Consider the following 15,716-nt stretch of genomic DNA (forward strand, 5'->3'; position numbering starts at 1 on the left):
CCTGAAAGTTCCTGTGTCTACGGTGTGCAGTGTCATCAAGAAGTTTAAAGCCCATGGCACTGTGGCTAACCTCCCTAGATGTGGAAGGAAAAGAAAAGTTGACGAGAGATTTCAACGCAAGATTGTGCGGATGGTGGATAAAGAACCTCGACTAACATCCAAACAAGTTTAAGCTGCCCTGCAGTCCGAGGGTACAACAGTGTCAACCCGTACTATCCGTCGGCGTCTGAATGAAAAGGGACTGTATAGTAGGATACCCAGGAAGACCCCACTTCTTACCCCGAGACATAAAAAAGCCAGGCTGGAGTTTGCCAAAACGTACCTGAGAAAGCCTAAAACGTTTTGGAAAAATGTTCTCTGGTCAGATGAGACAAAAGTAGAGCTTTTTGGGAAAAGCCATCAACATAGAGTTTACAGGAGAAAAAAAAAAAAGAGGCATTCAAAGAAAAGAACACTGTCACTACAGTCAAACATGGCGGAGGTTCCCTGATGTTTTGGCGTTGCTTTGCTGCCTCTGGCACTGGACAGCTTGACCGTGTGCATGGCATTATGAAGTCTGAAGACTAGTAACAAATTTTGCAGCATAATGTAAGGCCCAGTGTGAGAAAGCTGGGTCTCCCTCAGAGGTCATGGGTCTTCCAGCAGGACAATGACCCAAAACACACTTCAAAAAGCACTAGAAAATGGTTTGAGAGAAAGCACTGGAGACTACTAAAGTGGCCAGCAATGAGTCCAGACCTGAATCCCATAGAACACCTGTGGAGAGATATCAAAATGGCAGTTTGGAGAAGGCACCCTTCAAATCTCAGGGACCTGGAGCAGTTTGCCAAAGAAGAATGGTCTAAAGTTCTAGCAGAGCATTATAATAAACTCATTGATGGTTACCGGAAGCAGTTGTTCGCAGTTATTTTGGCTAAAGGTTGTCAACCAAGTATTAGGCTAAGGGTGCCAATACTTTTGTCTGGCCCATTTTTGGAGTTTTGTGTGAAATGATCAATGATTTGATTTTTGTTTCATTCTCTTGTGTTTTTTCATTGCAAGCAAAATAAATGAAGATAATAATACCAAAGAATTTGTGATTGCAATCGTTTTCAAGAAGAAACTGAGTATTATCTGACAGAATTGCAGGGGTGCCAATGCTTTTGGCCAGCACTATATAAGGACGCCCCCCACTCCCACATCTCAAACATACATCTGGGTAGGTGCGATTAAACCTGTGCAGGAGCTCTGGGGTGTGATACCATGTCATAAGAACCTTGACTTGGTTCTCCTTGTAAAGAGTGCTAAATGAGGACTGATTTGCCCTAGACCACACCACTGACCAGACCGCCTCTGACAAAGGTCGTCCAACCCATCCCTCCCATCTCTTCATATAAGTATGCCTAACTGGGTCCGAAAGGTTCATATTTGCCAACATGCTATAGATGGCAGCGATTAGGCCCCTAGCATGCAGACGAATATGATGCAGTGTGCGGCATATAGCCTGAGCACGGACAGGCTGACCCCCTCACCCCTTCAACCTCTACACCAATGCTGGCAGCACTCTTATGTCTATTTTCAAACCACAACCTCTGGATAGGATGCTGAGCCACTACACTCCACTTCTTTGGTCTACCATGGCGAGGTCTGTTCTGACTTGAACCTGCCTTGTTAAACCGCTGTATGGTCTTGGCCACCGTGCTGCAGCTCAGTTTCAGGGTGATGGCAAACTTTTATAGCCTAGGCCATCTTTATGTAGAGCATCAATTATTTTTTTCAGATCCTCTGAGAATTCTTTGCCATGAGATGCCATGTTGAGCTTCCAGTGGCCAGGATAAGATGCAACTTTTGTTGTGAGAGGTTTAGACATTAATGGCTTTGTGTTGAGTTATTTAGAGGGAACACCAAATTTACACTCAGATACAATCTGTATACTGACCACTTTACATTATAGCAAATTGTCATATCTTCAGTGCTGTCTCATGAATAATAATAAAGTTTTATTTCTATAGCGCCAACATATTCCACAGCGCTTTACAATTCAGAGAGGACATGTACAGACAATTTGAGACAACACAAAATAGCAAAATTAAGATACCAGGAGGAGTGAGGGTCCTGCTTGTAAGCTTACAGTCTATGAGGAAATAGGGGAGGCACAAAAGGTGAATAGGGGGAGAAAAGCTTGTTATATATGCTCAAACCATCAATTTAATAGGGTATTCAAAACCAGCTGCATGAACCAGTCATCGGCCAGAATTTATACAGGTACAGGGGACAAGAATTGGAAGTAAATGTTTTGTTATGAAGGGCAGAAAGGGACTAGATTAGATCAGGACAGTGAGGTGATAGGCTAGTCTAAAGAAATGCGTTTTTAGGGCCCGCTTAAAGGTGTGGATGTTGGGAATTAATCGGATTGCTCTTGGTAGTGTGTTCCAGAGCATTGGTGCAGCTCGTGAGAAATCTTGAAGACGGGAGTGGGAGGTTCGAATTGTTGAGGATGTCAGTCTTAAGTCATTAGCAGAACGGAGGGCACGGGTGGGGTGTCAGACAGAGATGAGGGAGGAGATGTAGGGTGGTGCGGAACCGTGAAGACCTTTGTGAGTGAGAGTGATTAGTTTATGTTGGATCCTGTAGCGGATAGGCAACCAGTGCAATGACTGGAAAAGAGCAGAGGCATCAGTGAAGCGGTTGCAGAGGAAAATGATCCTGGCAGCGGCATTCAGAATGGATTGGAGAGGGGAGAGTTTAGTAACAGGGAGACCAATTAGTAAAGAATTACAATAATCCAGGTGAGAATGAATGAGAGTGACAGTAGGAGTTTTTGCAGAGTCAACGGTAAGACAAGGTCGAATTCTAGAGATGTTTTTGAGGTGGAATTGACAAGAGCGAGCAAGTGAACGAATGTGGGGAGTGAAGGAGAGATCGGAGTCAAAAATAACCCCAAGACAGCGGGCGTGCTGCTGGGGCATAATGGTAGAGCCACACACAGAAATTGTAACATTGGGTTTTGGAAGGTTAGGAGAGGGAGGAAACAGAAGAAGTTCAGTTTTTGATAGGTTCAGTTTTAGATAGAGGGAGGACATGATGTTGTAGACAGCGGACAGACAATCGGTAGTATTTTGTAATAGTGCAGGGGTGATGTCAGGAGAAGATGTGTACAGTTGGGTGTCATCAGCATAGAGATGGTACTGGAAAGCAAATATGCTGATCGTTTGTCCAATACGTGCTGTGTATAGAGAGAAAAGGAGGGGGCCAAGGACTGAACCCTGAGGAAACCCGACCGTAAGGGAAAGAGGAGAGGAAGAGGATCCGGCAAAGGATACAGTGAATGAGCGGTCAGAGAGTTAAGAGGAGAACCAAGAAAGAACGGTGTCCTTGAGCACGATAGAGCGGAGCATAGTAAGGAGAAGCTGGTGATCCACAGTATCGAATGCAGCAGAGAGATCCAGGAGGATCTGCAGGGAGTAGTGACCATTAGATTTAGCTGTAAGTAGATTATTAGAGCCTTTAGTAAGAGCAGTTTCAGTAGAATGTAAGGAGCGGAAACCAGATTGTAGAGGGTCAAGGAGAGAGTTATCTGACAGATAGCGAATTAGACGGGAGTGGACCAGGCGTCCCATGAGTTTTGAGATGAATGGGAGATTAGAGACAGGTCTGTAGTTAGCGGCACAATTTTGGTCCAGGGATGGTTTTTTTAAGTAATGGGTGTATGGTGGCATGTTTGAAGGAGGAGGGAAAGACACCAGAGGAGAGAGAGAGATTGAATATTTTAGTTAGGTGAGTGGTGACAGCTGGGGTGAAAGATTTAAGGAGATGTGAGGGAATAGGGTCACTGGTGCAGGTAGTAGGGCGAGAAGATGCGAGGAGCCTGGTGACTTCTTCTGTGACTGGATCAAAGAGTGAAAGTGAGCTAGATGAAGTGTAGGAGGGCAGACAATGTGTGGTGTTATGAGGCTTGGAGGAAATTTCCTGGCGTATATTGTCAGTTTTTTCTTTAAAATAATTGGCCAGGTCATCTGCACTGAGGTTGGTGGTTGGAGCCAGAACTCTTGGTCCGAGGAGGGAATGGAAAGTTTCAAAGAGTCGTTTAGGATTGTTGGCTAGAGAAATGATGAGGTTGTTAAAATACGCTTGATATAATAAAATATTAACAAAAATATGAGTGGTGTACTCAATTTTGTGATGTACTGTATATACAGTTAGGTCCAAGAAATATTTGGACAGTGACACAATTTTCGCGAGTTGGGCTCTGCATGCCACCACATTGGATTTGAAATGAAACCTCTACAACAGAATTCAAGTGCAGATTGTAACGTTTAATTTGAAGATTTGAACAAAAATATCTGATAGAAATTGTAGGAATTGTACACATTTCTTTACAAACACTCCACATTTTAGGAGGTCAAAAGTAATTGGACAAATAAACCAAACCCAAACAAAATATTTTTATTTTCAATATTTTGTTGCAAATCCTTTGGAGGCAATCACTGCCTTAAGTCTGGAACCCATGGACATCACCAAACGCTGGGTTTCCTCCTTCTTAATGCTTTGCCAGGCCTTTACAGCCGCAGCCTTCAGGTCTTGCTTGTTTGTGGGTCTTTCTGTCTTAAGTCTGGTTTTGAGCAAGTGAAATACATGATCAATTGGGTTAAGATCTGGTGATTGACTTGGCCATTGCAGAATGTTCCACTTTTTAGCACTCATGAACTCCTGGGTAGCTTTGGCTGTATGCTTGGGGTCATTGTCCATCTGTACTATGAAGCGCCATCCGATCAACTTTGCGGCATTTGGCTGAATCTGGGCTGAAAGTATATCCCGGTACACTTCAGAATTCATCCGGCTACTCTTGTCTGCTGTTATGTCATCAATAAACACAAGTGACCCAGTGCCATTGAAAGCCATGCATGCCCATGCCATCACGTTGCCTCCACCATGTTTTACAGAGGATGTGGTGTGCCTTGGATCATGTGCCGTTCCCTTTCTTCTCCAAACTTTTTTCTTCCCATCATTCTGGTACAGGTTGATCTTTGTCTCATCTGTCCATAGAATACTTTTCCAGAACTGAGCTGGCTTCATGAGGTGTTTTTCAGCAAATTTAACTCTGGCCTGTCTATTTTTGGAATTGATGAATGGTTTGCATCTAGATGTGAACCCTTTGTATTTACTTTCATGGAGTCTTCTCTTTACTGTTGACTTAGAGACAGATACACCTACTTCACTGAGAGTGTTCTGGACTTCAGTTGATGTTGTGAACGGGTTCTTCTTCACCAAAGAAAGTATGCGGCGATCATCCACCACTGTTGTCATCCGTGGACGCCCAGGCCTTTTTGAGTTCCCAAGCTCACCAGTCAATTTCTTTTTTCTCAGAATGTACCCGACTGTTGATTTTGCTACTCCAAGCATGTCTGCTATCTCTCTGATGGATTTTTTCTTTTTTTTCAGCCTCAGGATGTTCTGCTTCACCTCAATTGAGAGTTCCTTAGACCGCATGTTGTCTGGTCACAGCAACAGCTTCCAAATGCAAAACCACACACCTGTAATCAACCCCAGACCTTTTAACTACTTCATTGATTACAGGTTAACGAGGAAGACGCCTTCAGAGTTAATTGCAGCCCTTAGAGTCCCTTGTCCAATTACTTTTGGTCCCTTGAAAAAGAGGAGGCTATGCATTACAGAGCTATGATTCCTAAACCCTTTCTCCGATTTGGATGTGAAAACTCTCATATTGCAGCTGGGAGTGTGCACTTTCAGCCCATATTATATATATAATTGTATTTCTGAACATGTTTTTGTAAACAGCTAAAATAACAAAACTTGTGTCACTGTCCAAATATTTCTGGCCCTGACTGTATCTATCATTTTATGGAATCACAATTCGGCATTATTCAGATGTTCGCTTACAAAAAAAAAAAACAACAACAAGAGAAAAACAGGGTATGCTCATTTTGGCATTTTTCTTGGGTTTGTCTGAGAAATGGCCACAGTGTGAATGTGCTCTTACATATTACACGTATATGAATTTATGGTCTGGCTTATTTCTTTGGTTATACATACACACATATATTATATATGTATACATATACACACCTACACACACATACATTTAAGGCTCCATCATTTTGGGATTTTTTTTTCAGTGCTGGAGTGTTGCTTTTAATCTCAGGTCCCTGGCGTTACTAATATAGTTACCATTTTTTGCCGTCATTCCGGAAGTCAGAAGTTACGTCAAACTCTCAACGCAAGTCTATGAGAACAAGAACGAGGCACTCTAAAGTGGGCTTTACACGCTGCGACATCGCTAGCCTTTGCTGGCGATATCGAGTGTGATAGCACCCGCCCCCGTCGTACGGCCGATATGTGGTGATCGCTGCTGTAGCGAACATTATCACTACGGCAGCGTCACATGCACATACCTGCTCTGCGACGTTGCTCTGGCCGGCGAACCGCCTCCTTTCTAAGGGGGCAATTCGTGCGGCGTTACAACGACGTCACATGGCAGGCGTCCAATAGAAGCGGAGGGGCGGAGATGAGTGGGACGTAACATCCCGCCCACCTTCCTTCCGCATTGCCGGTGGAGGCAGGTAAGAAGATGTTCGTCACTCCTGTGGTGTCACACACAGCGATGTGTGGTGCCACAGGAACGAGGAACAACATTGCTAATAAACAGAAAACGATTTTTGTTTCAGGACGACCTCTCCGCGGCAAACGATTTTGACCGCTTTTGCGATCGTTTAGGCTATGTGCACACTAGAAAAGTGATTTTTCTCAAGAACATTTCTTGAGAAACTTCTGGGAGTTGAAGATTACCGCACCTGCGGTAAAAAACCGCACCAAAACCGTGGGAAAAACGCATACGTTTTTTCCGCAGGTTGGTCCCTCCGGTTTTTTATGCTGTAACTGAAATAAATAATATAGATAATAGATAGATAATCGATAGATAGATAGATAGATAGATAGACAGATAATTGATAGAGGGAAATATGAATAGATAGATTATATATGTCTTTCTTATCTATTATGTCCCACCTCCCTGCATATTCTAAGCTGGCACCCTTTAGTGCCTTTCATGTGGCACTAAAGGGTGCTTAGCCTTGTATTTAGCCAAAAAATAAATAATTAAAAAAAAAATGACGTGGGATCCCCCCTATCTTTTGTAGCCAGCTAGGGTAAAGCAGACGGCTGCAGCCTGCAGACCACAGCTTTCTGCTTCACCTTGGCTGGTAATCCAAAACAGAGGGCACCCCACGGTTATTTTACATTACAATAAATAATTTAAAACAAAAAACGTGGGGTCCCCCCCAAATTGGATCACCATCCAAGGTAAAGCAGACAGCTGTGGACTGGTAATCTCAGACTAGGGAGGTCCACTGTTATTGGACACTCCTCAGCCTAAAAATAGCAGGCCGCAGCCGCCCCAGAAGTGGCGCATCCATTAGATGTGCCAATCCTGGTGCTTCGCCCCAACTGATCCCGTTGCCCTGGTGCGGTGGCAAAAGGGGTAATATATTGGGTTGATACCAGATGTGTAATGTCACCTAGCATCAAGCCCTGGGGTTAGTGATGTCACGGCGTCTATCAGATACCCGACATCACAAACCCAGTCAGTAAGAAATAAAAAATAGACAAGAAAAAAAAGTTTTATTTGAAAAAACACTCCCCAAAACATTCCCTCTTTCACCAATTTATTGAAAAGAACAATCAATTCCAGGTCCGGAGTAATCCATACCATAGTCACTGTCCCAGTCAATGAAGAACAGAATGTTCCCCATTGGCTGGGAGAGCAATGCAGTGACCTGAGCTAACATCAATAGGTCAGCCCAGGTCACTGCAGGGGATGACAAGCGCTGACTTCAGGAAGATGAGATCATTACCTGCAGTGACGATCCCCTGCACTGCTGATGTCAGCGCCGTCACTGCCTTCTATGCCCGCCGCGTTCTCAGCAGTATCGCGAGAGCCCGTGATGTCACCGCTAGTGACAGTCTCGGGCCGCCCGCGAGACTGGCATAGACGGCAGTGACAGCGGTGACGTCAGCACTGCAGGAGATCGTCACAGCAGGTAATGATCTCATCTAACCTCCTGACAGCACCGCTCGTCATCCCCGCGGCTGCCAGCACTGCAGCGTGAGAAGCTGCTGATACTGCGGGCAGACACTGACACTGCAGTGCGGGCATCCGCGGGGCTGGAGCGGGACACACTGCACGGGCACCTGGGAGGTCACACGGAAGTGCTTCCGTGCGGCGTCCAGTGAGTGTGATGTGTGTGTTTACTCTGCTCCACTTCCTCTTCCTGTCATAATGACATCACTTCCCTGCAAACCGCAGGCAGTGATGAACATTAACGCAAGTAAACCGCGGCTATACTGGGGGTATACCGCACATCATTTGCTACCTGCGGTATACCCGCGGTATTTTGCAATTACATTACAGTGAATGGAGTGAAATACCGCAGGTACCTGCGGAAAAGAAGTGACATGCACATTTTCTCAAGAAATTTTCTCAAGAAATTCTGCAGAAAGATTTTATTTGAGAAAAAAACGCAGTGTGCGCACATCTATTTTTCTTCCCCATAGGTTTTGCTGGGAAATGTCTGCAGAAAGAGTACAAACATTTCTATAGCAAAACCGCGGGTAAAACCGCGGGTAAAAGCGCAGTGTGCGCACAGGGCCTTAAGGTCACTCATAAGTGTCACACACTGCGATATCGTTAATGACGCCGGATGTGCGTCACAAACACCATAATTCACTGGAGCAGCTGGCAGGCCACAATCTGCTGGTGACCAATGGAGAGGCAGTGATAGGAGATGAAGACAGCGGCAGGTAAGTATGAAAGTAGGGTCAGGGAACTTAGATAAGAAGCACCACTCTAGCGGTAAAAGAAAGAAAAATGCTGGAATGGTGTTTTTAAACAATAATGATGGTCTGGGAAATTTCCAAAATGAAATTGGGCCCCAACCATTAACTATCCATGACAATACTATTTTTGATGCAGCTGATCACACAGCTCACTCAGTCTGCCTGAAGCTCACAGCAGGCGGTTATTGTTCTATAGCCGCTTGCTGTGCCTTAAGATGTAGCAGAGAGGGAATCCTTGTGGGATCTTGTGTGGATTACGTTGGACCTAGGTGTTTTGGGGATTAATAAAGGGGTGAAAGAGGGTTTTTTTTTTTAATTTAATTTAAAATAAAGCTTTTTTTCAGGGGTTCGTGTTTATTTCTTTTCACTTACAGATTAGTAATGGGGGGTTCTCATAGATGCCTCTCATTACTAATTTAGGACTTAGTGGCAGCTTTGATCTGTTATTAACCCCTTAGCACCCCAACTGCCACTGCACCAGGGCAATCGGGAAGAGCCGGGTAAAGTTCCAGGACAGTCACATCTAATGGATGTGGCAATCTTGGGCAGCTGCAGGCTGCTATTTTTAGGCTGGGGAGGCCCAATAAGCTTGGGGGTCCTAAGCCTAAGAATACCAGGCCCCAGATGTTGGGTTATCATGGCTGGGTATCGAAACTGGGGGGGACCACACATTATTGAAATAAATCATTTTAAAAACAATTTAAAAAAACAAAAAAAAAAACAAACAAAAAAAACAACCCACATGCGGTTCCTATTATTTTGATACACAGCCAAGATAAGTGCACGGTTGGGGGCTGCAGACTATAGCCATATGCTTTATCTGTGCTGGGTATGATAATATGGGAGATCTTACGTCATTTTATTTTTTTTTTTTAATTAATTTTTTTACAACACGATAGTGACACGCAGACAGAGTGTGATTGGTTGCAGTCAGATGCTGTCACACAGGCTGGGGCGCTGTCTGACTGCAACCAATCACAGATGCCAGGACTGCCGGTGGGCGGGGAAAGCAGTGCATATGGATTCGTGATAATGAACGGTTCCGGAAGTGAATTGAGAGGCCTGGAAGCAGTTACAGCCGCACCAGAGCCTCGGTAAGTTGGAAGCGCTTGCTTCATTCTTATTTTCTTTATTTTTCCTTTATTTATTTTTTTAGTTCCCAAGTGCTAGACCCGGATCATTAGCCAGAATTCCCTGAGAATGCCGAGCCGGGTCTGGACTCTGGTATGTTTGAAACCGTGTGGATCCACACTTTTACAGTCCGGGTCCGCCCATCACTACTGGTCACCACAGGTTTTGCTGATGAGATCTACAGTAATTGTTATTCTTATGGGAACCTGTGGAAAACCCATGAGTAAGGTAGATTTTCTAATAAATGGGTGATCATGTTGTATATGGTTGCTCCAAGTCTGCTAAACCTGGAGCCACTCTTTTCTGTCGCTTTCCACTATGGCTAATATATATGTAACAAGTGTGAAAAGCTCAATTAAACAGAATCTGTCACCTGGTTTTTGCTCCCCCATCTGAGAGCAGCATAATGTAGAGACAGAGACCCTGATTGCAGTGATGTGTCACTTACTGAGCTCTTTGCTGTCATTTTGATAAAATCAATATTTTCTCTGCTGCAGATCTAGCAGTTATACAGAGTTCATGCATCTGCTGGACTACGTGGCATCACGCCAAATAGTCCTCGAATGATAATCTACTGCTGATTAAACCGTGATTTTATCAAAACTATACTAAGCAGCCCAGTAAGGCCCATTTCACACATCCGGAATTTCGCCGGATTGCCGGATCCAGCACACTCCAGTACAGTGCAATACTGTACAATGGCATCGCAGCAAGCTCCCGTCACATGCTCCAGTCACATGACAGCATGTGACTGGAGCTTGCCGCGATGCTATTGTACTGTATTACACTGTACTGGAGTGTGCCGGATCTGGCAATCCGGCGAAATGCCGGATGTGTGAAACGGGCCTAAGTGAAACGCCACTGGAATCAGGATCTCTGCTCCTACGTTATGCTGCTCTCAGATTAGACCTGGTGACAGATTCCCTTTAATTTTTTGTACCACCCCTCGTTTATTTACTTAAAAAAAATGGGTATAAAAGGTATATGAAACCAATAAAATGATAAAATGATTTTGGCAGTAAATATATTATGCATCAGATATCTTTTTACCTACCTGTAACATTGGAGATACCTAATTCAGAACTTCCTCCTTCTGGGTTTAGACCTAACAAGGTACTGAGATAATCTGCAAGTTCTTCTTCTGTCATATGTTCTCCTGTATGAAAAATGTGAATATTAACATATCTAATCACTTTACACATAATACTGGCACACGTAAGTACTGATAAATATAGACAAGTGAACACTTGTGGTCAAAACAAGTATCCAGGATCGGCACGTAGGACTAATTGTCTTCTAAAACGCCTGGTCAATTGTTCCTCTGAGGCTGTAATGTTAGTGGCCAATCATAAACTTGACTTTTCTGCAATATACAAGGGGCTACTGCTAAGTCTTTGGCTTTACCCAGAAAGAAACAAGATAGGATGATGAAACATTTATTCCACGTACTCTCTACTGATGTCAACACACTTCTTACATCAGTATTCTAAGTTCTGTAAGCCTAGCAAAAAGAAGGGTTTCGGTGGTGCCTCAAACCAGGCATCTGTAGCAGCCATGGCATCACAAAATGGTGTGAAATTTGGTACCCTTAAGGTGTTTTTTCAGGTTTGGAAACAGATGACAGTCGGCGGGAGCTTGATCTGGTGAATGAGGTAGGTGGTCAACCAGCTGGAAGCCCTGCTCTGCCAGTTTTTCCGTCGTCACTTGTACAGTGTGAGTGGAGGCGTTGTATTGCAGGAAGAAGATTCCTTTAGACAGCTTGCCGTGCCTTTTGGCCTTCAGAGCTGCCTTCAATTGGTCCAAACGTTCAATGTAATACTTTGCATTGATGCTGGAACCCTTTTGAAGGTAGTCCACTAGACGCTTTCCCTCGTTATCCCAGAACACAGACACCATCACATTAGTGGCTGATTTTTGCACCCTGAACTTCTTTGGACGAGGAGAACCACTGTGCCTCCACTCTTTTGACTGCTCCTTGTTTTCAGGGTCATACAAATAAATCCATGTCTCATCCATAGTGACCAGTCGATCCAGGAAGTTCTTATCAGTCCGGAAACGATGACAAATGGACTGGGAAGTTTTCACTCGCATGCTTCTCTGAACTGTTGTCAAACATTTGGGGACCCACTTTGCAGATAGCTTCCTCATGTCCATATGTTCATGGATAATGACACAAACATGTTCACGGGAAATCCCCATGATGCCTACTACCGTATTGCTTTAGCTGAAATTCGTCGATTCTCCAGTATGAGGTTGTGCACAGCATTGATGATCTCCGGAACAACAACCACTCTCGGTCGTCCAGGACGTTCCTAATCATTGGTGCTGAAGTGGCCCATTTTAAATTTGGCAACCCAGTTCTTAACTGTGGAATATGAAGGGCATTGATCCCCCAAATGTCTGTGACATATCACCATGAATATCCTTTGCGGACTTTCCTTGAAGAAACAAAAAATTTTATCACTCCTATGCTCTCAGTTGCTGTGAATATCGCATTAGACTCTGACATTTTGTTTTCCCGTGTGCGTAGAACACTGCTGCCATAAGCAACAAACACAAAATTTTGAAAACATATTAGACACATACGGCTTTCATGTGATGTAACATTCATTACCATAGAAACAAAAAAAAAAAAATCACAAAGACTTATCAGCAGTCCCTCATATACCACATTGTTGCTGGAGTAAGCTGTGTATGGCCTCCATACTAGTTCTGTGTGTGATAGGTTTTGGAAAAAATTAAAGGAGTTTTTCACCTTCTAGACAAACTTGCCCACAGCCATCAACAGTGATAAAGCACCAAAAAGATTAAATATCACCTATGTAATCCACATCTTTTCAGTGCCTTGTCCTTCCCTCCAGGCTTCTGTTTATCTTTTCTGCAGTAATGATATACTGTATTCCCCACATGATTGCTGCAGCCAGTCACTGACCTGAGCAGTCACATGTCTTAGGACAGTGATTAGCTGCAGTGGTCATGTGAGGATGTCATTGCTGCAGCTACATAAACAGAAAACCTACAGGGAGTAGAGGTATATAGCTGACTCAGTAGGGATTATACATCTTTTTGCCATTTTATCACTTTTGTTGACTGTTGACAAGTTTTCATTGAACCCCTTTAATAGTGAAAAAGTTGGATTAAATATAAAAGGATTTTACAGGATTAACTTTATCTTCATTTGTTTCCTTAGTGTAAAAAATAATAAAATGAGTTTTACTTGGCCAAAGCTGCTATAGAACTGTTTTTACGCTGCAGCTGGTCTTAGTTGACTGCAGCAATGACGTCATGGCTTCAGCATGTGACCACTGCAACCCATCACTGGGCTCTGTGATCTACATCAATGTGATAGTGATGTGGGTCACAGAGCTCAGTGATGGGTTGCAGTGGTCACATGCTGAAGCCCTAAGCCCACTGATTGGCTGCAGTGATAACATGCCATAGTCATATTTGCACTGCCACAGTGTCAACAAAATCTGACAGCAGTGGTGGAGAGGCATTGGTGAGCGAGTAGAACTCATTTTGTAATCTCTACACTGGAAAGGTCTATGAAAGAAAAAGAGCTAGTCCTGGAAATCTCTATTAATGGAAACAGGGAAACAGTGTTCTTTTTAATCACCGATTTCCCATTTCATATATAGTGAAGTGCTCTGCTGTGCAGCCTACTCACTTAGTCCCTTTACCCACTTTATAGATAAAAGTGATTAAAGGAAAAGCATAACGGTAATTCTTTGTATAATGAAAATATCTAGAATTATTCAAAACAATTTATCAATTCCTGAAAAGAAAGTAAAAAAAATAAATCAATATCTCTATTTGCATTTATTGATTACTTGCAAGGTATGAAAATCTGTCTTATGAGGATGCCGTGGGGTGTTATATAGCAAAGATCTGAAAGCGGCATTAATTGTTTCCACCATCGGGATGGATGAGCCTGCAGGAAACTGTCCTGATTAGTTAAGACTTACCCATTTTTTTACAATTCTAGTAAAAGACAAAAAAATAGAACTCAACAGAAGCTAAAATGCCTGACAAATGCAGTGAGAGATTTGGGGTTCCCAAAGGAATGTGTGACAAAGTGATCTGCAAACCAGATGTTTTTGTCTTGCCCTTTAGGAGAATCTCCACTTGGTAATTGAGGGCTCATTTAGACATCAGTTTTTCATAGATAGACTACAATAGGTAGATGTTCTATGGGAATCTTCATATATTCATGTATTTTGGGGGTTTTCTGTGTACTAAAAAAAAAAAAAAAAAAAATCACTGACATTTGACTGGGATCTTACGCCAATAATTATAATATTGCTGCATACAAGGTTTTGTATACCCACAACTAGGCTAGATTAAAGGGAATCTGTCAGCAGGTTTTTTGCTATGTAATATGAAGACAGCATGCTGCAAGGGTTAAAACCGAGAATTCAGGGATGCTTGTCTAGTCAAGGTCCGATTTGTTGTTTATTTGCTATTTTGTATAACTAGTAGGACTACAATGTCACAAGCATGGCAGTCTGACAAATCCCCGCTGTTGTGATTACCACCTCACTGTCAATGTCAAATGTCTATAGGTTCCCTTTAAAATGTATCATAACTAGAGATGAGTGAACCTGTTGAAGCTTGGTTCTGCAGGTGCAGCTGAACTGAATGTCCACAGGTTCGGTCTTGAGCCGAACACCAATGGAAGTCACTGATTGGCAGTTCGGGTCTCTGCCCACATACAGGCAGCCATAAGCAGAACACTTCCGTGGGAGGGTAGGCGGTGTTTTTCCTATGACTTTGCACACTACATCCGTTCACGCTGTTGTTACCCCTAGTGCGAGCCATTCAAACACTGCAAGTGGCTCACACTGGACTGAGCACAGAGTGTACCTTAGCACAGAGATGCTGTGGTGTTCATACTTAAAGCACCCAAACTTTGTTTTTACAGGGGGGGGGGGGGGGTTGTAAAGTTATTTTGATTCTCCTCCTGAGAGCAAATAATCATTTTTTACCTGTACATGGCACAGGTTTGTTATCCACATGCAGTTTGATCAGGTGGCATACTGCCACACCATGGGTGTTATACAAGAACCTGGACTAACTGACCAGAATAATCAATATAGAAGATTGAAGATATACTTACATTATCTTTTGGGTTTTTTTTGTACCTGTATAGTTATCAACATTTCTGAGGGCATTTTAAGCCCTTCTCCCAATAACGCTACACCCTATCAGTAAGGCGGGCTTTGCACACTACGACATCGCAGGTGCGATGTCGGTGGGGTCAAATTGAAAATGACGCACTTCCGGCATCGCATGCGACATCGTAGTGTGTAAAGGCTCGATGATACGATTAACGAGCGCAAAAGCGTTGTAATCGTATCATCGGTGCAGCGTCGGCGTAATCCATGATTACGCTGACGCGACAGTCCGATGTCGTTCCTCGCTCCTGCGGCAGCACACATCGTTGTGTGTGAAGCCGCAGGAGCGAGGAAAATCTCCTACCGGCGTCACTGCGGCTTCCGTAGGATATGCGGAAGGAAGGAGATGGGCGGGATGTTTACATCCCACTCATCTCCGCCCCTCCGATTGGCCGCCTGGCGTGTGACGTCGCTATGACGCCGCACAACCCGCCCCCTTAACAAGGAGGCGGGTCGCCGGACAGAGCGACGGTCGCAGGACAGGTGAAGGTGCCGTAGCGATAATGTTCGCTATGCCAGCTATCACAAGGAAATCGCTGCTGCGACGGGGGCGGGTACTATCGCGCTCGGCATCGCAGC

The 15,716-nt window shown here is 43.9% G+C and overlaps 1 protein-coding gene across 3 annotated transcripts in view; it reads right to left on the reverse strand.

Annotated features, from left to right (window-relative positions):
• Positions 1-15,716, reverse strand: part of CFAP251 (cilia and flagella associated protein 251) — a 235,633-nt gene that overhangs the window by 16,207 nt on the left and 203,710 nt on the right. For all 3 annotated transcript variants that reach the window (XM_075323342.1, XM_075323353.1, XM_075323331.1), the window contains exon 21: positions 11,018-11,119. In XM_075323342.1, coding sequence (XP_075179457.1) covers positions 11,018-11,119 — 102 coding nt within the window. The remainder of the gene's footprint in view (positions 1-11,017; positions 11,120-15,716) is intronic.

Source organism: Anomaloglossus baeobatrachus, chromosome 1, assembly GCF_048569485.1.
Source record: "Anomaloglossus baeobatrachus isolate aAnoBae1 chromosome 1, aAnoBae1.hap1, whole genome shotgun sequence".
Taxonomy (NCBI): domain Eukaryota; kingdom Metazoa; phylum Chordata; class Amphibia; order Anura; family Aromobatidae; genus Anomaloglossus; species Anomaloglossus baeobatrachus.